Source organism: Rattus rattus, chromosome 3, assembly GCF_011064425.1.
Source record: "Rattus rattus isolate New Zealand chromosome 3, Rrattus_CSIRO_v1, whole genome shotgun sequence".
Lineage (NCBI taxonomy): Eukaryota > Metazoa > Chordata > Mammalia > Rodentia > Muridae > Rattus > Rattus rattus.
Genome location: NC_046156.1, coordinates 103,126,001 through 103,153,636, shown reverse-complemented (window position 1 = coordinate 103,153,636; position 27,636 = coordinate 103,126,001). Strand labels below are relative to the sequence as shown.

Here is a 27,636-nt window from a genome sequence, read left to right as displayed (position 1 = left end):
TATACAGTTTATGGTGACCTTTAATGATCCTCCTGCCTCAACCTCACAAGTGCTGGGAGTGCAGGTGTGAGCCATCACACTCAGCAAATGTTTGGAGTTTTAGAATCCTGTCTTGAGAGGCAGTGAAGACGTCTGAAAGCTAAGTAAGCACACGTAAAGACTCCCCACTGCAGCCCTCCCCACTGCAGCCCTCCCCACTGCAGCCCTCCCCACTGCAGCTCATCCCCATTTATCACAGACTGGACATTTTGCTGTCTAATTCCAAGTGAACGGGAATTGGCTATTTGGAGAAAATTCATAATTATAAAATATAATATTTCACTAATTCTATGATGTAGTTTTTCACACTTTGACATCTCTGAAATGTGTTTTATAATTGATGGGCTCTCAGTGTGTGTGAATAGAAGCATCTTCTTCCTCCACTGGTATAAAAATAATAGTTTTCAACTACTGATGGCCTCTCAGGCTAAATGAAACATAGATATTAAAATATTAAAGCTTTTCTCCAGTAACGCTCTCTAGATAACTTTAGCCACAGTACAATTATAATTCAGTTAATTCCAGAAAGAAAACTCAATTAACTTTTGAGATTTATGTTTTACCAACCCCAAGAAAACAGACAATTGAAGGAAAACATTTTAAAGGACTTAGACAATGTCTGTATTGGAAGAATATGGGCACAACAGAAGGGAGAGAAGAGGCCTTTCTTGGGTGGGTGCAGCGTCAAAGCCTCAGACCATCCTGGAACTTACCCACAGGGGTAGTTACAGAGCAAGGTGAGGGGACAACGTGGGAAGAAAACTGCATAGGTGAAAAAAATACTGCTTTATTATTTCTTCTTAAGGAGGAATCGTCATTCTTTAACACAAATATGACAAAGCAGATGAAACAACTGTAATGAAATATAACACCATAAACATTCTTAATAAATTAAAAGCCGACCTACCAGCATGGTCTTCCTCCTGGCTCAATCTGTCTCACCTTCAGGTGATCCTAGGACTGGGGCTCCTTTCCAGGTCCCCAGTTTCTCAAGTCGATCTTCTACCTCCCTGTGGCAACAATATTTTCTAATTAAAAGAGTCCTTTTGTGCCACAGGGAGGATTTCTGATGGTATAACAAATAAGGAAGTTACCACAGCTCAGCATAAAGTCAGACTCGTGCTACGAGTCTTCAAGACAGAAATCCGGCTTCTCATATTTCAGTAAAGAAATCTGACTTTAGTTTTTCAAACTGTGCTCATAAACCTCCACTTTCATTTATTAAAAAGCAACCATTGCTTTCTTATTAAATTACATAAAAAATCTTATTCTTCTAAATTTCAACTAATTTTCAAATACAATTTTTTGTTGCTCACTAAAACAGTCTTAAATATATTGGTTGTGCATTTGTGAGTGTGTATGTGGGCATGTGTGTGTCAGGACAAGCTATGGAAATCACAGACTGTTAACCTTCAGGAGTCCCAGGGATCAGACTCAGGTCATCAGGCTTGTGGTGGCAAGCACCTTCACCCACTGAGCCATCACGCCAGCCCATAAAACAGAGTTTAAAAAGCCTCTAGGTAATTAAGCACCCTCTAGGTAATTAAGTAGAGGATGACTTTTTATGCCTCAGTGGCTGAATACAAACAAAGCCTCGCCACAACTACTCAAAGGAGAGATGCAGGAACCCTGTGCAGACTGAAGATCAGCATATCCTCTCGTGATGATGCAGTCTAAGAACAACTAGAAGAAAATAACATGACAACTTCATAGAGCAGCGCTCTCTGGGCACGGCAGCACAGAGAAGTGCTCCAGGTACCCAAGAAGTGCTGGGGGAGGGGGGAGGTTTAGAGCCAACCTGGGCAGCGTAATAAGACATATCAAATAATAATATTAATTTTTAAAGGATTAGTCCATGCCAATACCAAAGTTGTATTATTTAGATCTTTAAAAGTAGCAATCTGTCTCACTGATGATAATGACTTTCAGTTTGCTTATTCTTTGTAAAATTTCCTCATTTTTCCACTGATCATTTATTGCTCACATTGTAAAAAAAAAATCAAACTTAGATATGATAAAAAATTATTAAAAATCATATATATAAGACCACGTTCAGGTATTTTTTGGATGACCTTCAAAATTCTGAGTAACATTAGTTTATTCAACAAAGAAATACTGAAGACTTCATATAAACTTTTATATTTATATATAAATATATATTCTTCTCCCTTTCTTTCTTTCCTTCATTTACTTTTCGGAAACTGGGTCTGGCTCCATGCAGTCCAGACTAGACTCATCCACCATCCTTCTGCCTTAGAAGACCTGAGACTGCAGGCAAGTTTCACCACACCTGGCCATAAAATGGCTTTTCACTAACTAAAATGCTAACTTCAAACTCTAGTGCTTTGTATTTCCTGACTACCTTTCACATGTTCAACACACACACACACACACACACACACACACACACACACACAAATTTCACGGTTACTTCTATCCTCACTATGAAATAAAAGGGCATACAAGAACAACATGAGACAGTAAGTGAATCTGGATAGCACAGTGGAAGGTCAGAAGAATGATTAACGTTGAAATAACAACTGTGCAAAGTCCCCGGTGCATGGGCCTAGAGCAGAGAGTGCTAAGCATAGTACAGGTGAGGAAACGGGAAGAGGAAGCTCAGTATGTTTTGAAAAGTCCTTGTGAAGGGCAGGAAGGAAGAGAGCTGGGAGAGTAGAGTTTCCACAAAGGATGCACTTCTGGATGACTCGAGGGCCACTGAGCTTGGTAGAAGACTGGCCTTTGAAATCTAACAAACAAAGAGCAGCTGACAAGCAAAGTAAGCTGCAGTTGGCTGGCTGTCCAGTGCAGTGAGCTGTACGCTGCCTGACAAGTGCAGTGAGCTGTAGACTGACTGTCAAGTGCAGTGAGCTGTGGGCTGACTGACAAGTGCAGTGAGCTGTGGGCTGACTGTCAAGTGCAGTGAGCTGTAGGATGTCTGTCAAGTGCAGTGAGCTGTGGGCTGAATGTCAAGTGCAGTGAGCTGTAGGATGTCTGTCAAGTGCAGTGAGCTGTGGGCTGACTGACAAGTGCAGTGAGCTGTGGGCTGACTGTCAAGTGCAATGAGCTGTGGGCTGACTGTCAAGTGCAGTGAGCTGTAGGCTGACTGTCAAGTGCAGTGAGCTGTAGACTGACTGACAAGTGCAGTGAGCTGTGGGCTGACTGACAAGTGCAGTGAGCTGTGGGCTGACTGTCAAGTGCAGTGAGCTGTAGGATGTCTGTCAAGTGCAGTGAGCTGTGGGCTGACTGACAAATGCTGAGCAAGTGTCAGTGAGTGAGCTGTAGGATGTCTGTCAATGCAGTGAGCTGTAGGATGTCTGTCAAGTGCAGTGAGCTGTAGGATGTCTGTCAAGTGCAGTGAGCTGTAGGCTGGCTGTCCAGTGCAATGAGCTGTGGACTGTCCAGTGCAGTGAGCTGTAGGCTGACTGTCCAGTGCAGTGAGCTAAGGAAGAATGACAAGGAAAAATGCTTGCTGAAGTATGTGTTCCCTTGGGTTTTTTCTTTTTCTTTCTTTTTTCTTTTCTTTTTTAATGTGGAAGTAAAAGGAAGTACAACAGATGAAGCCAAGTTAAATGTTCAGACTGAGTAGACTGCAGACCTGTCAGACTTGGAGACATACAAAAAGCTGCTAATGAAGTCAAAGGAAGACTTGTTCAAGAATTGTCCTGTATTTCTTTCGTGAAGTCCTTACAGTCTTAAATTCCTAGTTTATAACAGTGAAACATTACCAAGTGAGTGATATGGAGGAAAACTGAAGGCAGAGGTAGGCAAGCGAAGGCAGGAAAGATACTCAAAAGGCTGAACAGTTAAACTGTCACCCAGGATGCTCTCTCAGATTTGCTTTTAGAATTCTTCGGGCTTTTCAAATTTCTAAAAGTACCTGGTTAATTGTATGCCATTTTCTGATCCACAGGGACATTATGCAGTGCCTTTTCCCTTCGTCTAACTAACTTATTTCCAGGGTTTCAGTGAGGACGACCCCAAATCTGTCTCTATCCTTTGGTCACTGGGCTGCAGTTACACGGGGCAGCTTCCACCCACCCTAGCCCTTTTCCACCCTCATCTCCAGCCCAGGAGAGCAGCTGCATCAACGGGGCTCACACAGCTTCAGCCTGGGCTTGTTCAGTGGAGAGACTGTGCAGGGACTAGGGAAGGGGAGAGTAAGCCTAGGAGACTTGACCTGGCCCTCACTGTGGCATGCCATCCAACCAGACACATCCTCTGACCAAGGTCCCAGCTTTTCCCAAGGTGATTCCTTTTCCAGGGCAACCGCTTCACATCTGACTTAGTTGTATAGCTGGGCCCTCCCCTGAGCCCCGGAGCCAAGAATAGAAACGGGTCTGTTGTACAGTGCTGAGCGCTACCCTACCCGCCCTCCATACTATGCTTTCTTCTACTATGACTTCCCATAAGTTAGCCACTTCCTTTGTGACAGAATCCTGTTACTCCTGCACGCATCTGTAAAGACCGACGTATTTCTTCTTAGATAGACACTTCAACTCAAAATCAAACCTCACAATTAAGATCACCTGCTCCTTAAAACCATCTTCCCTTCATCGCTCCAGCAGGTCACCGTCTCTCATTGCCTTGAGTATGCCCTGCCTTGTCTGGGCTCAGGTTACATTTGACTGGGATGATGTGTATGGAGCCCACTGCTCCTATTGCCACTACTTCAATTTCTTAAGTCACCCTTCAGGTCACATCCAAATAGTATTTGTGAATTTACATATGGTACTTGAGATTGAACTTAAGGCCTTGCGTATGCTAGCTAGATAAGCACTTTACCACTCGGTCACAGCCCAGCCTACTCGGAATCCGTCCATAGACAGAGATGGCAGCGCTTTCTCCCGAGAGCCTGTAGGTCTTGCAGCTGCGATATCGGCTAAATTGCTAACTCTTGACATTCAATAAATCTTACTTCAGATCTATATATTTTAAGGGGAGCATTAAAAATCTGTGTAGAGAACCCAGTAAGCCGGGGGTGGGGGATTAACGCAGGGGGAAGGGCACTTGCCTACCAAGGCAAAGGCCCGGGGTTCGGCCCCCAGCCCCAAAAAAAAAAAAAAAAAAGAGAGAACCCAGTAAGCGCCTCCCTGTCATCACTGCCACCCGTCAGCAGAGGCCATGCTGCGGAAGTGTGTGGCTCTCTGAGTTATTTCAAGCCCCCGAGACAAGCTCACCCTCCACAGCTAACCGCTGCTCCTAAAGACTCATCATTACTAGTCTTCAGCATCCTCGCAGCCGCCTGTGATCACATTAAATGAGTATAACTCTGCTCAAAGTCTTACAGTTCTCAGTTTTTCCTACAGCAATTAAGAGAATATTAGTATCGCCACTAAGCTCAGAGAGGAAATGGAGATTTCTAAAAGAAGGATAAGCAAAACAGACCAAATTACAATCAAAATGAGAGTCCCATTACATACAAGGCAATGAAGGGCTATGAGGCTACCCAGTCCTGCCTGCTTCACAGTGAGGATAGCGTTTCTGACAGGGACACGCAAGGGCACAGAGGTAAAAAAGAAGAAGAACTTCAATGTGACCGCCAGAGCTGAAAGAGCAAGTTAAATTAACTATGATTTTATGCTGATAAAATATGAATCATAAGCCTGGTATAGTGGAGCATGACCTTAATCCCGGGACTCAGGAGGCAGAGGCAGGACAATCTGTGACCTGGAGGCCACTAAGAGATTCTGTCTCAATACACACACACACACACACACACACACACACACACACACACACACACAGAGAGAGAGAGAGAGAGAGACAGAAACAAAGAGACAAAGACAGAGGCAGAGAATGAATTATAGTTTAAAAGAAGTCCAGAAAATATTTCCAAAACTTTTACGAGGAAATTCTATTCTATACATTTTTTCCTTGTATTTGTTGATGATGTGTGTGTGTGCATATTCTCCCGTGCCATGGTGCACATCTGGAGGCCAGAGAACAACTGTGTGTAGTCAATTCCTGCCTTCCAGCGCATCGTGGGTCCTGGGGATCAAACAGAGCCAGGCTTGCAAGACAAGCCCCAGTGTCCACTGAGCCAGCTCACCACCCCTTTTCTATCATCTTAACTCCCTCCAGCCACCAAACAAAAACAGAGACCCTGCATTCCCTTCCATTTCTTCTTAGTCTGTTTCTTTTAAAACATCGACATGTCTAGATTTCAGTTACAAACTTTTAATACTACAAGAAATGACCCTCCCATCCTAATCCATTAGCAAATGGAAACAGATTCCGCTGCCATGGCAACCCCTACCCATCTGTCTATGCTCTGTAAGAAGTACAATCCACTTGGAGTGTGTGGTTCTTTTAAAAAGAAATAAAATCAAGCTCAGATTTCCTAATATAAAAAAATTATTTGGGGGAGCATGGTAGGTGCATAAAACAAAAAATAACCTATGGCCATTAATAAGCCCTGTAAAGTCATTAAAACTTATGATCAAGAAAGCCAATGAGGGCTGGAGAGATGGCTCAGAGGTTAAGAGCACTGACTGCTCCTCCAGAGGTCTTGAGTTCAAATCCCAGCAACCACATGGTGGCTCACAACCATCTGTAATGGGATCTGATGCCCTCTTCTGTTGTGTCTGAAGCTACAGTGTTCTCATATAAATAAAAACACAAAAAATTTTTAAAAATTCTTAAAAAAGCAAACGAGCATGGAACATGAAGTTCTGAGGAACCTTTTATAGAATAAGTGATCTGACTAACATTTCCTTCCACTGTTTACGGAAGTCGATCTAAAGAATCCTATTGAGATCATGCGGGTTACAGTAGAGCATATGGGTCATCCCAGCTCTCAGGAGACAGAAGCAGCACGCCTGTACCAAGTTCAAGGCCTGCCAAGGGTGCCAGGGAGACCCTCAAAATAAGATGGTATTGAATGTTAAAACACAACTTGTCAAAAATAATTGCAAAAGCAACTGTTTTTTCTCCATGCCTGGTCATATGAGCCCAGGCTGGCCTTTACATCCACAGCCCCTCGAATGTCAGCCTTCAGGGCAGTCAGGCTACACACGTGCACCACGCCCGGCCCGGCTCCAAGCCTCCTCTCCAACATCACAACCATTAGCATCTCTGTCCTATGAATGGAATCATCACCCTCAGGACTCCTTAACTGGGTTACATTCATTTCTATTCCAAATTATTTCAAATGAATGAATTTAATTACTGAAGAATTTATCGTCAAGTACACAGTCCCGTTCGTCAGCCTGCTCTGGCATCGCGTACACTGAGCACCCTGATGGATCCACTTGTGCAAATGCTACAGTTGTTCTCATGCTTTAAAGTTCTCAGTTCGATGCAAAGGTCAATCATTTGAGGAAAACTCGGGTCTAGAGAGAAGACTTAATGTGCTGCCCGTTCCTCCAGAAGAGCCAGGTTCAAGTCCTGACACGTAACAGCTCACAAGCGTCTGTACCATGGGCAGCCATCAGTTCCAGGGCATCCAATGCCCACTTCTACCTTCTGCAGTCAAAATAGCCTACACGTAAAATTAATACACATAGTGATATGACTTCATTTTTTTAAGGAAGAAAGGACATCCCTGGACCTACACATCTCCCTTCAGCCTGGAAAATGCTCAAAAGTACGTGTCATCCCCTAGAGCAACACTCCACTCCACGCCAGATCAGCAAGTCTTCAGGAAGTGCTTGGCTCCCTGTCATCAGATGAACCAGCCTGCACTTCCCCGGGAGTTTCGCTGGCACGTTATCCTTGCTTGGAAGAACAAGAGCTCCTAATCGCTAAGCTTGATAAAAGAATGAAACTGGAGAACAACTTGAGACTAACAGCCAGCAGTACTTAAGAGGGCACCACTGGCCCCGGAACAAAAGACGTCAGACACTCAAAACGTAATTGGGAGAGTTTGCTACATTTGTAGAAATACATCTAAATATTTAAGAATTGTCCATCCTGTTAGAAGTCTCAATATATAAAAGCACTAATGAACAACTGAGTTCCTTCCGGGAGACTCACATAATAGAAGGAAAGGAGAACGATTCCCACAAGCTGTCTTTTGAAACACACACACACACACACACACCACACGACAGAGAGAGAGAGAGAGAGAGAGAGAGAGAGAGAGAGAGAGAGAGAGAAAATTTCACTAGGATTGCAAACCAATAAGAATTTTTCCAAAACATTACCAGATTATGATTCTTTGTTTACTACTATGTAAGTCACTAAAATGATTTAGGGAAATTTTTCTTCATGGTCATAGCAAAGCCGAAAAGATTTCCCTACAAGTTACGTGCACTAATCCCCGAATGCACACATAGCTGACGAAATACACACTAATGGAAACACCAGTATGTCTAAGAAGACAGAGAAGAAAGAGGAATCCGACAGGCAAAGATGCTTTAAAAAAAAAAAAAAGTACTGTTCCAGCTATGCTGAGTTAAAGAAGGGCTAAAGCGGTTAGAGAGAGAACACTATCCTCATTTTTTTTATCAGAAAATATCACTCTTGTGTACAAACTTACTGATTTTTATAAGTAAATAACTAGTGAATATCTGTAGTTACAGAAAAAAATAAAGCAACCTCCAAGGATGTAGTATAGTGAAGAATTCTAACACTGAACTATTTTACTTATACAAACACTCTTTTAAACAGAGATTTTTCACCAACATCCATCCTATACTAAATGGCATTTTAAAACAGGTTCTTCAGTAAAAGGTTCCCCACAACAGTAATTCTGAAGCTAACAAAACAACGTGAGGGGCTGGAGAGATGGCTCGGCAGGTAAGAGCGCTGGCTGCTCTTCCAGAGGACCTGGGTTGGGTTCCCAGCACCCACACGGTGGTTCACAACCATCTGTAACTTGTTTCAGGGGATCCAACACCCTCTTTTAGCTGCCGTGAGCACTGCACACGTAGACATACATACAGGCAAAACACCTTGAAACATAAAATAGGTAGCTTGTTAAAAAATCAGAGTTGGAGGTAACAAGGACCCTTTGCGATGTTTACCTGTTTCTGAATTCTCCGTCTCAACTTCTTGTTCTTCCGCCACATCCTGCATCATGTAAGTCTCATCGTCATACACCAGCACCTGGGCAGCGTAGCCCTGCTCTAACCTCGCACTGGGGACAGGCTCCACAATCACTGCCGGAAATTCAGGGACCGTGTCCCCTCCCTACAAAAGCAAAGTTAAAGAGCAATCAAGTTTTTTGTTGGGCACTTCTGGATTTAGTTCTGAACCGGATTCCCACAGTGTCATTCAGTCCACACAGTGTCTTTCATGTGCAAGACAAAGAAGTGGAAAGGCTGGCTGTGACAGTCTTAAGAGACAGACGAAGTAATCAGGGCTCGTGGGTTAAGAGTTAATTCAAAGCAAGCATACTTCACTTTTTTGTGAAAACTCACTGAAACAAAGCTAAGAGACTTCGTTTTAAGTCTTACACTAAGGAACAGAGATGCTGCAACAAAGAAAAAGAGCCAAGAACATCAAACCCTGGGAAGAAGGAAAGGTGTGAACGGGTATCAGATGCATTAGCAGACGCAAGAAAGTCGAATCGCAGCCTAAGAGCAGCTTACTGGGCAGTGGCAAGGCCACAGACAGCACCAGACACTTTGAAAAGAAACCATTAAAGCCACAGAGCATCCACAGAAACTGGGAAAAGCACCCTGAGTCAATCAAAGTATAAAATATGTTTCAGACAAGAAGCTTTTCTTTTATTATAGTTCTGGGATCAAACTCACAGCCATGAGCCACTAGAAAAGCAAACACAAACATAACAAAGAGTTTAAGGGAAAGCCAGAGGCAACCCAACACAGGAGGAAGACAAGGAATTTCCCAGAAGGCTAAGACAATCTCCAGGATGCCTACTGTACCTGCAGTTAAACACCAACAGGTCAGGACTACATCAATCTATCAACTTGACTGGATTGGGGGACATGTAAAAGACTATTAATAAGTCTCTTCCCTAGCTGTCTCTGTGAGGCTGTTTCCAGAAACAGTTTGATCACGAGGGCTCTGGCACAGAAAATGGCTTAACCCACAATAGATTCAAACTCTGAATAGACGACAGAGGGATGGTGAGATCTGGGAAGTAGAGCCTCATCGGAGGAAGAGGGTCCCTGGAGGCACACACCCTTGACTAGTAAGTACCTCTTGGTCCCCTCTCCTGTCCAAAACTCCTGTTTCCTGGTCACTAAGAGACAACTCCGCTCTCAAACCTTTCCACCATGACATTCCACCTCCCCACAGGCTGTCAATGACTGAAAAGGCTAACTACAGAAAATGTAAAGGGCCATATGTGAAGTGTCTCCTGTGACAACATGTATAAACAATGACATTCTTCCTGAGGACACACGCCAAGGAGAGCCTGGTCCAGACTGCTACCACACTGGCCTTGCCTCAGTACATGCACTCACTCCACCTTGCCCTGATGCCTAAGATGAGTGATTAACAAAACAGTGGGGGAGAGGGGGAGCCACCATGATCCTACGAACACACACAACAGAACGGAACCCTTTATCTGACCACGCATCTGCAGAACCAACAGGCCCATGCTGAAGCACTTCCTGATGACCTGATGACCTCGGGCTGCCCTGTGATGATAGAACTCAGCCTGGAACTGAGTCATGCTTTACAAAATCAACAGTTCACTGCTGGGGACGTCACCATAGATGCTAACCTGTAAGGAAAGGACAGCGTCTGTAAGGATGACACCTCTGATAGGTGTCACCCCACAGCAACATCCCCTAAAGACGGGGTAGGGGAGAGGGGCACAGTCTACTAAAACACTTGCAATTTTAGCTCAACACAGTGGCGGAGGAAGGATGAGGTCAAAGTCACTGTCACACACACATCATATTCTAGACCGACCACCCTGGGCAAACAAACAAACAAACAAAATGCCAGCAACTATCCACTGAACCTGAATGACAGTAATGTACTGGGGGCAGGGTTTTTTGGCCTTTACTAGCGTGTCTGGGTGATTGGGGTTTCTGTGTCATTTTTTGAGACATGGTCATGATATATATACATATATATATATATATATATATATATATATATATATATATATATATATCTCAGGTTGGCCTTGAACTCATGATCATACTGCCTCATGCTCCCAACGTTATTCTTTTTTTTTTTTTTTTCCAGAGCTGGGGACTGAACCCAGGGCTTTGCGCCTGCTAGGCAAGCACTCTACCACTGAGCCAAATCCCCAACCCCCCAACGTTATTCTTAAAATATGTATATATTTTATGTGCTTCATTGTCCTTAAAACACCTTATCAAAAATGTAATTCGTGACATAAACTGAAAAATTTTTAAGGAAATGTCCATTGACTAACAATTTCCTTTTTTTTAGGATAGGACAGAATATGAATCCAGTTTTTAAACTGAACTCACAAAGAGAAAAACGAGAGAGAGGAAACAAAGAGAAAGAAAAGCTGCTCCCGACTGCGTGAACTAACAGCTGTGCCATCCGTCCGCACTTCCAGCTGAACCTTAGCCCACAGCAACATCCCCTAAACTACCGAGGAGCTGGACCAGGAAAGGCTGTCAGTCCTGTGTTCACCAGCAGGCAGGTCCTCAGAGCTCCATGCCTGCTGCTTGGTCTACAAAGGGAGTTCCAGGACAGCCAGGGCTACACAGATAGGGCTTCCCTATGTGCCACATGCTGGCCTTGAACCTTGTGAGCCAGATGACTTCTGTTAAGTCTCAGGAAGTCCACAGGCCCAGAAGAGAGCTCTAGCTTTCGGGTGGTCAGATAAGAGCCGGCATTACTCGGGAACTTGTGAAGCTGCCAAAGGAGTCCTTCCCCTTATGGCTGGCAGAAGGGACATATGGCTACTTGTGGTTGCATATCAAAGCCATGCAGCGTCCAGGCTCCCTGCAGTCCCTACTCAAATAGTGTCATGCACTTCAAAGTCCCTGCTGATCTCCTAGCCCTTCCCTCCCCTCAGCTCCGATCCTCCTTATAATTTGCTCTCTACTACTGCCACTTCCTCTCGCCTCTCCTCCCCAGCTCTCCTCCCCAGCTCTCCTCCCCAGCTCTCCTCCCACTCTCCTCCCCAGCTCTCCTCCCCAGCTCTCCTCCCCAGCTCTCCTCCCCACCTCTCCTCCCCAGCTCTCCTCCCCAGCTCTCCTCCCCAGCTCTCCTCCCCAGCTCTCCTCCCCAGCTCTCCTCCCCAGCTCTCCTCCCCAGCTCTCCTCCCCAGCTCTCCTCCCCAGCTCTCCTCCCCAGCTCTCCTCTCCCGCCCCTTGCTAGGCTCCAGTCTCCGGGCTCTGTCTCCCTCTCACTATCCTCTGCTCCCTCTCTCCCCCTTCACTTGCTCTCTCCACTGTTGCCCACAGCTGTTCTCTCTCCTGCTTCCCCGCCTCCCTAACCCTGGCCATGTCCAGTCTGCTTGCTTTTCTCTGTGCTCTCCACTCTCGGAGTTACCTTTGGACACTTGCTGTTGAAGCAGTCATGGAGGCAGTTTCTTTACCTCAACTTTGTAGCAATCTACTACTGCCTCAGTATCGCAAACCCTGGGATTACAAATGGGTTCCAGCTTGCATAGGTTACAATTTTGAAACTTCAAATCTCTCACAAATAGTACTCAACAAGCTTGAAAATGTCTACTCCACGGAATCAAGTTATTTTATGTCATACAAAAAAAAAAAACCTCATACATGCACAGACATACACAGAGACACACAAACATGTAAAAAAAAAAAACTTTAAATAAATCTTTTAAACCAAGTGGTGGTGGCACATGCCTTTGGTCCCAGCACTCGGGAGGCAGAGGCCAGCAAATGTGTGAGTTTGAGGCCAGACTGATCTACACGGTAAGCTCCAGGACAGGTGAGGCTACACAGAGAAACCCTGTCTTGAAATAAACAAACAAACAAAATAAATCTTTAATAGAGCCGAGCACAACATATAATAGGGCACCTAGACTAACACATAGTCCTGTCTGTGCTGCCCACCCCTCCTTGCTTTTTCCAGTAGGCCAGGCTGACCTCAAACCACCCAGTCTCCTGAGAGCTGGGATCAAAGGCCCACACCTGCACTGTCAGCTTTGTCAGTGCTCTCAAACATCGCCAGCATCTCCTTCCTTCCAGTCTCCCTCCCACCTCTGCTTACCTCCACCTTCCAGTTTAGCCTATGACTCCTCCTTGGTCTCCACTAAACACCCACCATTTCTCTCAGCATTGTTTTTCGCTTTCACCTTCCTTAGGCAGCCCCCCATTTCTTCTTCCAGCAGCACCCCTATGTCCATGGCAGTCATCAAGTCTCTGTCCTTCACCTAACCCTATGCTCAACTTCCATTTTCAACTACCACAAATAAAACACCAACATCGTGAAATAAACTATCAGTACCTCTTCATGTTCTTACATTTTTTCCCTCTGTTTTCTATATTTAGATAACAAGTCACAATAATATTTCATAGGTCTTTAAAATTAACTGTGCACAAAGCACACATCACAGAAAGGAGGAGTTGCTGGCAGCTTTGAGTATTCTACAACAGCAGTACTGGTCTTGAGGTCTACTTTTGTCACACCGCATTCAAAACTGTCTACGTCACTTCCTCTTTGCACAAAAAGCTTTAATAATGATCCTGTATTGTCTAAAAGGTTAAACCACAAAACAATGACTTCCACACTTGTCATGGGTTGAATTAAGTCTTCTAAAGTGTGGATGTTTTTACCCATACCGTGACTGTGACTTTATTTGGAAATGGCTCTTTGTAGAGATATACAAGCTGAGATATATGATCAGCAGGATAAGGCCTTGCCCAATCTCACTAGTCCTTACAGAAAAGGACAGTTTGGACACACAGATGGGGGGGGGGGAAGCCCACTTAAAGACACAGGCAGTTCTATCTCCACACCGAGGGCAGTGTGAAGCTACCACACGGTAATGGGGCATAAAGTGGATTCCCACTGCTCTCATGAGACAACTCCCCAATGCTGGAATTTCAAAATTCTAGATTCTAGACCCATAAGATTTAAGTTTGTTTTGTGAAGCCACTCATTGTGGGATTTTTTATTACAGTCCCATCAAAATACATACATACATACATACATACATACATACATACATACTTACATACATACATACCACCGTTACCAGCTTCTTTCCTACATTGCTGCACACAAGCTGTGTGTGTGTGACTTAGTCCCCAAACATAAACCTTGCCATGACATTTACTCACCTCATTTTGTAGCCTCCACGTCTGTCCAAATCCTTTCCCTCTACTTTTCATTATTTAATCCCCCAAAGGACATTTTCTAGTCAAAGTCTTCCTGACACAAGGTGTTTGCCTAACATCAATGCTGTCTACGTATGGCGTTCTATTACAAGTACATATCCAAATTGTCGGCTGGACAATTGTTAGATGGCAAACGTTACACCTTAAGTCCTCAAAGACATCACACCGCAAATGCAGAATTTAAGTACCTGCTGCTTAGAAAGCAACATGACAGACTCTGCCTCCAGCAGTTACTCACATACTGAACACACAGAATCGGACAGCAAGTGACGAGTCCATCTCCGAATGACGGAGAACAGGCACGGCACACAGATGCGCTGTCTACTCTTCAGAGGAGATGTGAGAAGTAGTTACCGCACTCACTGTCTTCTTACGGTTGTTTTACCCGAGTCGCCTCAGCAAACATTAAATAGACAAAGCCCAAACGCACTGCGTCTTGGTACAGCCCACCTGACTCTATAGGCTAGGGTTGCTAGACTTAAAGACCAACACAGGACACCCAATTATGACTAAATTCCGTGAAGCATACATATATGGCCAATACATGTATGTTAATATATGAACCACCCACATAATGTCTGGGAAGACGTTGCTTCTCTGACTGTCTTTCCTATGGGGGAGGGGGGCTGTATGTACATGCACAGGTTTCTGTATGTGTTCATGCATGTGGAGGCCGGAAGTCCACACTGGGCGTCTTCCTCCATCTTCACCTTACTTGTGTTTGTGTGTCAGTGTGTACACATACATGCCATCACTTACACATGGAGGTCTGAAGACAGCCTGGGCTGCTGGTCCCTGCTCCCACCTTGTTTGACAGGGTCTTTTGCTGTCTAGGGATCCTCATTCTTTTGACTCCAATTTCACCTCAAAAACAGAATTAGTCACACCATACTGTGCTGCTAGCTTTATGTGACATCTGACGGTTCAAATTCAGGGCCCCAAGCTTGCATGCTAACTCCTTAACCACTCACCCACATCTCCAACCCCTAGCCTCCTCATTTCCTGAGCCAGGGTCTCCCACTGAACCTGGAGCTAACAGATTCAACAAGGTCGAAGCACTTTACCCCTGTTCTCTCCCCAGAAGACAGCACTGTTAGTTCTAGGAGTGCTCTAAGTAACTTCCATTCCAAGAGAACGACTTAAATCTGCAAAACAACAGTGTTTCCCTAGGAAGAGGTTTAGATATTTTGTCACTGCCCTCTGTAAATTTAACTTTTATTCTCCACATGTAATTGTACTCTCTATCTACTATCTACTAACCTCGGCCTAGTCCTGGAAGCTTCTAGCCTCCCTACAATCTAATCTAGGCCTAGAATGTTTTCAGCCCCTGAGACTACCTGCTGATTAAGCTCATTAACCTCTCTAGCTCTTTCTGATCTCTGGCTGGGCTGGTTCAACTCAGCTCTTCTAGCTCAAACTCTTGAAGTCCTCTCCAAGCTGACTGATTCAATCTGGCTTCTCTCAGTTTCTTACTGAATTGTCCTGCTTGGCCTCATACTAACATTGGCAATATGCTCTAATCCCCCCGGCCCCTTCTCATTTGCTTGGCTCATTCTGTCTTCACCTGTGTCTACCTTGTTCTCTCTGCAACCTGTCTCTGTAAAACTCTCCTGGTAAAACTGCCTCCTCTTGTCTCTCTGCACTGCTCTAAATAGCTTCCCTTTCCTCTCTCTTCTCCTGAGAGTTGGGCACACTCTTTTCTATCCTATTCTGTCAAGTCTTTCTCTGATTTGTCACTTTGTCTGCCACTCAATTAGACATCACTTTCAAACAAGGGTGCTTCCTTCTACAAACTCACTTTACCATCGATGTTTGGGATTAAGAGTGTGTACGAAGGGCTGAGCCAAACTACAACTAGAAACAGCTTCTTCAGTCAATAAACACAACCTCAGGGTTCACAGTGTGATCAAATATCCTGCAACATCCCTCAAGTTAGAAACCCACAAAGGCAAAGGTTTTTAAAAGCCTACCGGGACTCATAACCACACCACTGGACTCGGGGTAGAGACGCGACACTAACGAGTACACAGGAAATGCTTATCGTGTCCTGTATGTCCCTCACGGTGTGAAGAGCGCCTTCCGACGCCTTAGCAGAAACACGAATCAGGCATGGCAGTGCCACATAATCCTAGCACGGCCCTGTGTAACCGGCTGCCTGGAACGCGCCACGTGAGACAGAACTGTGGCCTCAAACTCAGAGGTGCTCCTGCCTCTGCCTCCCTAGTGCTGAACACAAAGGACTGAACATCAGGCTTGGCAGTGCAGAAGAATCAGGTTTCCATATTTGTCTTTAATGTCCTCATGAAGGCAATAAGCTCGTTTTAATGCATAATCCTTGGACTCTCATCAACAGCAGAATACTCAAACAACTCCCCTGTCCCTCTGCAGCAGCATCCACCCCGCTCACACCCAGACCCAGGCAACCACCAACCCAGCCCTCCAGATCTCCAACCCCGTACCTTGCACAGATGTGCGAGCGAGTGCGTGCGCATGCACATGCACACTCACTCACACACACACACACACACACACACACACACACACACACACACACACACACACCCTTTGTGGGTCCAAGACTGAGGTCGGCAAGCACCTCTACCTGCTGAACCATCTCACTAATCTATGCCTTTTCTTTAATTTTTATGTGAAAACCAACGCACGGGGGAGTGGTTGTTAGCTTTGTGTGTGTTGCCTGCATGTACATCCGTGCACCACCAGTGCGCCTGGTGCTCTCGGAAGCCAGCACTGGATCGATCTGGAATTAGAGATGGTCGTGAGCCATCACATGAGTGCTGGGAATTGAACCCGGGTCTTCTCTCCAGCCCCCCGTGTTGTTTTGAGAGTGTGTGTGTTTAACTTTTTGTGTTGATGCTTCCTTACGAACAAGTGTGAGGATCAGAATTTGGATCTCCGGCATCCATGCAGTGACTCTAATGCTCAGGGGGCAGATGGGATCCGGGACTAGCCAGCTAGCCAGTCCAGCTGAACAGACCAACTCCATACTCAGTGAGAGACCATGCCTCAGTGTGTAAGGTGGGAGTCTACCACGTAAGACAGTAATCTACACGTTTAATTCTAAGAGTTCTAAGAGTGCCAAAATCTTTTCTAAACTGGTTCTTAGGACAGTCCCATTAAAAATGTCTGAGCACCCACTGCTCATCCTCCCCAACACACACATCACACTACAATTAGCCAAGCGTGTCAGGGTCTTTGACGACTTAATGTGCATTTCTTTTCTTCTTTTAAAAGACTTATTTAGGGGTTGGGGATTTAGCTCAGTGGTAGAGCGCTTGCCTAGCAAGAGCAAGGCCCTGGTTCGGTCCTCAGCTCCAAAAAAAAAAAGACTTATTTATTCTTGTATATTATGTATATGAGTGCTCTGTCCTCAGACACACCAGAAGAGGGCATTGGATCCCATTACAGATGGTTGTGAGCCACCATGTGGTTGCAGGGAATTGAACTCAGGACCTCTGGAAGAGCAGTCAAGTGTACTTAATGGCTAAGCCACCTCTTAAGTTCTCAATGGCTCTTTATTTCCTCAATGGCTAAAAATGTTGCATCATTTTTTTGTTGTTTTTTTTTTGCTTATTAGCCAGTCATACAATTATCCAAATCATCTCTTTTTGTTTCCTTTTTTTAAAGATGTATTTATTTCATATATGTGAGTACACTGTTGCTATCTTCAGACACAACAGAAGAGGGCATCAGATCCCATTACAGATGGTTGTGAGCCACCATGTGGTTGCTGGGAATTGAACTCAGGACCTCTGGAAGAGCAGTCAGTGCTCTTAACCGCTGAACCATCTCTCCAGCCCTTTTTTTATTTCTTATGTGCACACACACACACACACAGGCTACGGTTGTTCCCTGAACCCGGAGCTCATGCTTTCCCAGTTAGTCTGGAAGCTGACAGGCAGCAGTTAGCCTCTCTCCTCCACCTCCCTGGGGTGCGTGCTAGACGTGTAAAGTGGGTGCTGGGATCTGAACACCAGTCCTCATGATCACACAGCAAGCCTTCCTAACCACTGAGCCACCCCTCCAGCCCCTAGCCCTCCTACTTTAATAGGGCACCTTCGTTTTGCTACTCTTTATATTCTGAAGATGTCTGTAGCTTCACTCAGGTTAAAGTGTATCCTCTGTGGGTTCAAGGACCGGAAGCTTGATCCTCTCGGGGCATCATTAGGAGGAAGATGGACTGTGTGGCAGCGGAGCCAACTGAAATGTTTTCATATCATTAAAAGTGCCACTCTTGAAACGCAGTGTGACAGTGATGCAATTATAAACAAAGAGCCTCGCCCGACCTGGCCACAGCGTGCTGCTGTCTTGCCAGGTGGCCTCGTTCCTTGATTATGACAGCACCCATCCTGATGCCTTCGCCGGAGCTAAGGAAAAGCTGGCACTGTGTCCTTGAGCCTCCAGAACTGTGAGACAAACCAGCTCTTCAGTTTATAAAGCGTGCAGGCTCAGATGTCCCACCGCAGTCACGGGAAACGGGGAAACAGGTGGAGCAGTCTTCTGTCCATACATGTGGTCTAAGTCTTTCTCTCTCGCTCTCTCTCTCTCTTTCTCTCTTTCTTTCTTTTGGTTTTTGTTGTTATTTTTGGTTTTACAAGACAAGGTCTCTCGACACAGCCCTGGACTGTCCTAAACTCAGAGGCACCCGCCTCTGCCTCCCGAGGGCTGGGATTAAAGGCGTGCGCCACCGCCACCCAGCTGCCTTTAAACCCCTTCAAGAGCAGTTGGTTCTGTTGAGACAGTGAAAGTCTCACTGTGTGACCCAGAACTGATGGTCGCTCGCCTCGGCTTCCCAAGAGGGGTGATTACAGGCATGTGCCAGCTATAAGTTTGTGTTCCTATTGTTTTTACACATACTTGTTTTTTATTTATTTTGCATACATGTGGCACATTGAATATCCATATAACTAGGTTTAAGTAGCCGGGCAGTGGCACACACCTCTAATTCCAGAACACTGGAAGCAGAGGCAGGGAGATCACCTCCACTCCCAGCACTCAGCCCCGACACAGGATGGTGAGTTCAAGGCCACCCTAGTCTACATAGCTCAAGGCCAGCCAACCAGGGATAGGTAGTGAGATTCTGTCTCAAACAAACAAACAAAAAAAAAAAAAATGTATATACCTAAGCACATTAGGAGAGCTATATCACATGCTAAGTGTTTATATATAATAAGCTTTACTCTTCAAAAATAATTTTATATTCACCACACACTAACAGGCCTCTTCATTTTGCATAACATCTTAAGTTTCCAAATGGAATCATTAATTTCTGCCTAAGATTATTTTTAATTTCTATAGTTCATGTGTATTTGTGATAAATTCTCTTAGCCTTGGTCTCAAGTGGAAAACTCAGTTTAAAATGTTTAGTTATGTGTGTGTGCGCGCTTGCACACATGCAGAAGTCGTGACACAATCTGCAGGAGCTGGTTCTTTCCATTTTATGGGTTCCAGGAATTGAACACCGTCCATCAGGTTTGGGACCTGCCGAGCGAACCCACCAAGCTACTAGATGTGTACTGTGAAGATTTGACTTCTGTGTACATAGGTTTCGCCTGCACGTTTGCATGTGTACCACGGGTGTGCCTGGTATCCTGAGCCGCCATCCTGGGACCGCACTGGATCCTGTGGAGCTGGAGTTACAGATGGTTGTGAGCCACCACACAGGTGCTAAGAACCGTATCCAGGTCATCTTAAAGAGCCGCCAGCGCTCTAAGCCCTGAGGACGTCTCCAGCAGTTTGCAGGTACTGTTGACCTCTGACCTGTAAGGCTTCAACTCAAGTATCTGGCACACTGGTCTTCACTTGGCCTGAGATTCACCTCTGGCCACTCTTAAAAGTCTCCGAATTTAGGGGGTTGGGGATTTAGCTCAGCGGTAGAGCGCTTGCCTAGCAAGGCCCTGGGTTCGGTCCCCAGCTCCGGAAAAAAAAAAAAAGTCTCCGAATTTGGCTTTGAACAATTTTATCATGATGTCCTTGCTACCTAATTTCTGGTTTATCTTACACAGATTTTAATATCTTAAAATTAGGGGTTGGGGATTTAGCTCAGTGGTAGAGCGCTTGCCTAGGAAGCGCAAGGCCCTGGGTTCGGTCCCCAGCTCCGAAAAAAAGAACCAAAAAAAAAAAAAATCTTAAAATTATTGCATCTATAGGTTTATTTATCAAATTTACAAATACGTGGCTGTCATTTCTCCACATCTGATTTTCCTGTTGCCCTCTGCTCTACTCATTCTGAGAGCTGGACAGGTAGCCAGGGTGTATGCTCACCTCCACTCCCAGCACTCAGCCCCAACACAGAGGATGGTGAGTTCAAGGTGGCCCTGCACTACATAGAAACACATCTCAGAAACGAGATGGGGCAGCAATGACAGGACCGTCATTAAAACAAGCTAGGGTGGCACTGCAGTGGACGAACACTGCTTTCTGTCCTCGTTTCCCTCCTTTTCTCTGTACTTGTTAAGGTGCTTCCTTCCCATTGCTGTCTTCAGACTCTGATGCCTTTCTTCTAAAGTAACTAAACCAGCGTTTAACAAACTCTTCAGTGGTACACATTTCCCTGCTGTATGTTTCATAAAGCTTACGTAAGTTTTCCATTAATAGATGGTACATTTTACTTACTATCTTGTCTTAAGAGTATTACGTATGGAGTTAGAACAGTTATGTATGGATCAGTTTTTTTCAGGTAGAGATCAGGGAGTGGGCTGGAGAGATGGCTCAATGGTTAAGAGCGCTGACTGCTCCTCCAGAGGTCCTGAGTTCAATTCCCAGCAACCACATGGTGGCTCACAACCATCTGTAATGGGATCCAGTGCCCTCTTCTGGTGTGTCTGAAGACAGCCACATTAAATAAATAAATCGAGAGAGACAGAGAGAGAGAGAGAGAGAGAGAGAGAGAGAGAGAGAGAGAGAGAGAGAGATCAGGGATCTAGCCCAGGGGCTTGTACAGGCTAATTTAGCCCTAATATATAGACATGACCCTTATGGCTTTTTTTGTTTTTTTAATAAGATTTATTTATTCATTTATATGAGTGCTCTATCTGCATGTACACCTGCATGCCAGAAGAGATCATCAGATCTCATTACAGATGGTGTGAGCTACTACGTGGTTGTTGGGAATTGAACTCAGGACCTCTGGAAGAGCAGCCAATGCTCTTAAAAGCTGAGCCATCTCTTGAGCCCCCTTATGTTTTTGTTTTTGTTTTTGTTTTTGTTTTTGTTTTTTTTTAAGGAATGTCCAGGGCTTTAGACCAGGGTTCTTCTGCCTGGCTGCCTAGAATGCCAGTATCTCCCAGCAGAAGAACTGAGTTTGTGCCTTTCTGGCCAGCCTTTGCTTGGCTTCATGGACTCTGCTATGCTAAACTGCTGGAGGTTCCAGCAGAGACACAGAGCCCCAGCAACGCATGCAGCCCTTTCTCTGGGAAGAGGCTGCTTCTCTGCGTTCCGGATACTGTATCCTTCACAAGGGCTCATGAGAACCTGCTGGGTTTGTTCCCTTGATTCGAGGAGACGGCTACTTCGCTGGTGCTCTTTTCCAAGCAGCACGGCCAGTGCAGACTCGGGACACCCCCTCGTTATCACACACTCCGTCTGTTTTCCTGATTGTTCACGCTGGCAGTGTAAGTCTGGGCTCAGTTATTCCATCACAGTCTTAAGTGGGAAAACTCCCAATTTGTTTCTCTGGAAGCAGATGCCTTCTAGAAACTTCTATTTGCAGTTTTTAAAAAATGACTTAACCACACACTAAACATAAGGTGTAGCCCACAAGCAACTGCATACCATCAGCACGGCATCAGTGAGCGCAGAGCGGGGAAGAGAGGAGTGCAGATGGCTCTCCCTCACTGCACGCCTAAAGAAAGGCGCCAACTGCACGTAACTAATTCCGGTTTTCCCATAGAATATACCCTTCCTTCCACTCCTGCCTCTCAACACTATAGAGTGCAAAGTAAACGGCACACATCCTCTTATATATCCTCTGATTTAAATTTCTAAAGCTCAGATGCTCCGGGGCTGAATGGTTGGCTCCATGATTAAGAGCACTTCTTGCTCCTGCAAAGGACCCTGGTTCAATTCCCAGCACCCACATGACAGCTCGCAACTGCCTGGGACTCCAGTCCCTGGGGATTGGATGTCCTCTTCTAGTGTCTGCATGCACATGGTGCACATACATACATACAGACAAAACATTCGTGCACATAAATAAAAACCAGATGCTGGAGGTGAGGGTGCGGCTCAGTTCCCAAGTGTAAGCCCTGAGCTCGGTCCCTAGCTGACATGATGGTGTGCACACCTTTATCCCAGCATGCAGAAGCAGAGGCAGGAGAATCAGGTTAAGATCATTCTTGACTACACATTGGGATCAAGGCCAGACTCATCTACATGGGAACCTGTCTCAAAAAATAAAAGCTAGCATATCATATTCCGGTATGTGCATACAAATAGCTGTCTAAGCTATACTTTTTAAATTATATATAACTTATTATATAAAATTTTTATAATTTTTTTAAATTACATTGATTTAGTTATACAGGGAGGCTAGAAGACAGCCTCCCCACACGTGGCCTGGGCATCAAACTACAGTCTTCAGGCCGGTCCAAAGAGCTGTTATGAAAGAGCCAGGCCATCTTGCCAGCTCTGCTCACACTTTGTGTTAGCAGAAACAAACAACCATTTTACTTCAAAGAACTGAGAACGACTTCTGTTACCAGCTTCTGTGTGTGTGATAGCTGAGTAAGCTGACCTCATCCGCGGCACTGTTCCTCCCGCCTGTCCCACCCAAGGGGAACGTGTGCTTCTTTGTTAAAGTCTCTTCTTCTGCTAAGATAGTGTCTCAGGATTGCTTTGTTCAACTCACTGCTTTGTCTGTTGGTTGGGTTGGGTTGGGTTGGGCTTTTTCCCTGAGAGTTTCTCCATGTACTCCAGGCTATTCTAGAACCAGCTCTGTAGACCAGGCTGGCCTCGAACTCAGAAATCCGCCTGCCTCTCCCTCTTGAGTGCTGGGATTAAGGGTGAGCACCACCAGGCAGAGCTACCTGTATTTAGTTTTTGAGATAGTTTTAAGTAGCTGGATTTGAACTCATGAGCCTCCTGTCTCTACCTCCTGAGTGCTAGTACTACGGATGTGAATCGCCACACCTGACGATCAAAGTCTCCTCAGCAGTTAGCATGTTGACTAATTAATTTGAAAGAAAATGTCCCAATACTTAACAACTAAATAGGATTATGGATATATATATTACATCTGAAGTAAGATTTTTTTTTACCATAAATGGATATGGAATTTTATAAAATCCCATTTCACTAAGAATTTGCTCTCGAGGGGGCTGGAGAGATGGCTCAGTGGTTAGGAGCACCATCTGCTCTTCCAGAGGTCCTGAGTTCAATTCCCAGCAACCACATGGTGGCTCACAACCATCTGTAATGAGATCTGATGTCCTCTTCTGGTGTGTCTGAAGTCAGCTACAGTGTACTTATATATAATAAATAAATAAATCTTTAAAAAAAAAAGAATTTGCTCTCAAGGCCAAAGAAATTGCTCCGTAGTTATGATCACAAGTGTCCTTTACAGAGGAACTTTCCAGCACCCAAAATGGTTCACAGCCACCTATAATCAAGTTCCGAGGGGTTTCCTACCTCTTCTGATCGATGCTCACCAGGCATGGGTGTGGAACACACACATGTAGGCAAAACACTCATGCGCATAAAGTATATACATAAATCTTTAATAAAGAATCTTCTCTACCATATTATTACATCATTATATTTGTCTTCGAAATAATTTTTACATCTGCACTCATCAGCATCTGTCATTTACTTTTTGTTTTCTCAGCATCTTTTGAAACACCCTAATCTTATTCAATGCATTACTTTTATTATTTTTTTTTTTCTTCTTTTCAGAGCTGGGGACTGAACCCAGGGCCTTGCGCTTGCTAGGCAAGTGCTCTACCACTGAGCTAAATCCCCAACCCCATGCATGACTTTTATATTAATACATTAATATTAAGTATTATTTTAAATTCTCTGGTGTTCTACCTTTGCATGTTTATAATCAGTCTGTGTTGTGGTATGTGTGTGAGATCAGAGGACCACCGGACGGAGTTGGTTCTCTCTTCCTTTTCCCTCAGTTCTCAACCGCCACGCCTTCAGACGAAGGTTTCCACCCGCTAAGCAGTCTCTGGCCCTGCTTCTTTTTTAACTGCATGGGTCTTTGCTTGCATGAGTGTCTGGGCATCACATGCATGCCTGGTGCCACAGGTCAGAGGAGAGTGGTGAGTGCCTGGAACCAGAGTTACGGGTAGACGGTTGTGAGGTGCCGTGTGGGTACTGGACACCAAACCTGTCCTCCGCAAGAGTGACAAGTGCTTTTAACTGGTGAGCCAGCTCTGGCGCTAACTACGTTTTACTTCTGACTCAGGGACCGAGATGGTAGAGGCTCGTGGCACCTGCTGTTCCCAGCTGTAGATATTCCGCTCTACAGGAAGCACAGCACTGGAGAGCGGCCCACAGGCAAGCCTCGGCCTCTTCATTCTCTTCAGATTACCCTTGGAACATCAAGTATTCCCAACACTAGTGGGGTTCTCTCTTCCTGGAATTCTTCCCACTTAGGAATGTATGATCGTTTTTCTCTTACTAACCCTAAACTATCACCTCTTCAGAGAATCCTGAACATCAATTAAACCCTTTTCTCCATCCATCTCCGCCCCAAAACACTTTTAACTGCTCCTGTGAAGTACTTTCACCTCAGTGCCTTATGAAGTGCTTGATCCATACTAAGTAGCCGTCATCCGTTACAACAACAAATGGATGGACTGGGACAGGAAGTTGTCCCACACTAGTGCCACAGCACCGTAAATACCTACTAAGCACGCCGCCTTCTTCTGACCTCCTTCCACAGATTATAACTATCCCAGAAGTCATTAGTCATTAACAACTTGGTAAATTCATTATCTAAAAATGTTTCCCTCCACGATAAGTTCTGACCAGGAATTCTTGTGAACCCACGTAAAGGAGGAAAAACTAAAGGAGGCTTCCAGAAATAAATCAATAAAACGTGAATATACTGTCCGTGGCAGCTCTCCTCACACGATAAAACACCAACATTGCAAAGCTACAGGGCAGAGGAAGGTAACCTGACAGAGAAGCAGCAGTTGCTAATCAGTGGGGAGAGCGAACCCTGCATCCATCATCCCGGGCGACTCATCCCCAGAGGTAATATACAGAAAGGGAGTCTTAGAGAAAGAAGGTGACCCGGGAAGTGTGTTCCACCGTGGTGACTTCTTCCAATGGACTCTGTACCATTTTAGCAGCAGTCTTTAAGTGCAAAGGGAGCATGGAGGAGTTAGCAAACTGAAAAGAGAAACATACATCCCATAAGTCTGCCACAGCAGATCTGCGTCTCAGAGACTGAAAGACACGGAGCAAGCAGGGAAAACCATCCGGACCCCAGAACGCCGCTGAGTCTTGTCCCTAGGCGTGCCACTGGGCCATTTCTTGACACCAGCCCCAGGGACAGCAGCATCTTTCACAGAGAGACTTCCAAGGCATCTCCAAGCAAACATCTGCGTGCAGCAAGGTGACAAGTCTCACTCTCTGAGAAGTGGGGACCAGAAACCCGGACCAGAAAACCCCTTTTCTTTTCTTCTCCTACCTCTTACTCTTCTGTAGCAAGAAAATAACCAAATACACTAAAGATTCAAAATCCTACCTGCATGAAATTTCAAAACTTCATTTTCTAATTATACAAACTGCACATATTAATTAGATTAGATATGACAGATCAATCCTGAAGTAGACACAGAACAACTACGAAATAAAAATGACAAAGCAAACGTAAGCTTCTAACTTGAAGTGAATGCAATTTAGGTGTTTATATACAATGAACATATCCCTCATGCTCCATAATCTAAGAACATGGATACTCGTGGAAACATTGTATCCCTCCTCCCGGCTCTCTCCCTCCTCATCCACTCTAACACACACATCTTGCACCACTCCATGCAACACCTTTCTCCCCCAACACTAAGTTATGTACAAAAACATCCATGGTCACTACAAGTTTAGGCACAGTACATGTCTACTTTCGAATACCTGTTAGCCGCATTCATTTCAAGATAGACTCATATATTGGTTTCTATTAACCAAGCAGAGACAAGATATATTAAATGCCTAACCTCTTGATTTTCTACTCCATTGCTGGAAAGCTCCAGAACAGAGCCTCCGCCGCCAACCACTGCTGATGCCATCGCGTCTTCCCTGAGCAAGTTTCGAACGCTGCGAATCAATGTAATTACGGCTCAGATGATTGCCAGGGTTATCAGTTTCATGTTCTAATTCAATAGTGATGGAGTAGACATCCAGAAGTCCAGTCTTCTAAAGATGATTAACCAGAGGGTCTAAAAAAGAGGGAAAGTGATGAATCGTTAAAGATAGACAGGAAAGATATAAAGCAATGAGTGCTTAACAGTTTAATTAAACAGGATATAGGCTTCTACATGTGTCAAAAGACAGTAAATAACACACTACTTAAGAATGTAATAGTCAAATATCACTAACTTATTGAATAATATCTTACCAAGCTATTATATACTGGTATTGTTATAGAAGGCATTATGTTAAAACTTCCTTGGGCTGAAGAGATTGATCAGCGGGTAAGAGCACTGGCTGCTCTTCTATAGAACCCACATGGCAACTCACAACTGCCTATAACTCCATTTCCAGGGGATCCAGTGCCCTCTTCTGGCCTACATGCCAAGCACACACATGGTGCACAGACATACATGTAGGTAAGACACCCATACGTGTATTTTTTTTTAATATTTTTAAAATGTTATAACTTCCTTCTTTTGTGGAGATGCAATATTATACCTGGGATATTTTAACGGATTTTTTTTAAAACTCTGGGCTGGAGAGAGACAGCTCAGTGGTTAAGAGTACTGAGCTCAGCGGGGCGGTACTGGCACAATACCTTTGACCTCAACACTTGGGAGGCAGAGGCAGGTAGAGTGCTATAAGTTCGAGGCCAGTCTGGTCTACAGAGCAAGTTCCAGGACAGCCAAGGCTACACAGAGAGACCCTGTCTTGAATAACCAAAACAGAGTACTGAGTTCACAGCACCCATGGTCAGGCTGCTCCAGGGAATCCAACACCCTCTTCCCCCTTCTGCTGGCAGCTGTGTTCACACTATACACACACACACACACACACACACACACACACACACACACACACACACACACACAATTAAAATAAATCTTTTTAAAAATAATTTTAATAAAACTTGGGCTGTGTGAGTGGCTGCTTTTACTGACAGACCCATCTCTTAGCCCCTCCCTAAGGCAGCTTCCTCCTCCTTTCTCCTCCTCTCTCCTCC

The 27,636-nt window shown here is 44.9% G+C and overlaps 1 protein-coding gene across 1 annotated transcript in view; it reads right to left on the bottom strand.

Moving 5' to 3' along the window:
* Positions 1 to 27,636, bottom strand: part of Elf2 (E74 like ETS transcription factor 2) — an 88,270-nt gene that overhangs the window by 46,007 nt on the left and 14,627 nt on the right. Inside the window, 2 exon segments of the mRNA XM_032898439.1 lie at positions 9,009 to 9,174; positions 26,438 to 26,659. Coding sequence (XP_032754330.1) covers positions 9,009 to 9,174; positions 26,438 to 26,509 — 238 coding nt within the window. The 5' untranslated portion in view covers positions 26,510 to 26,659.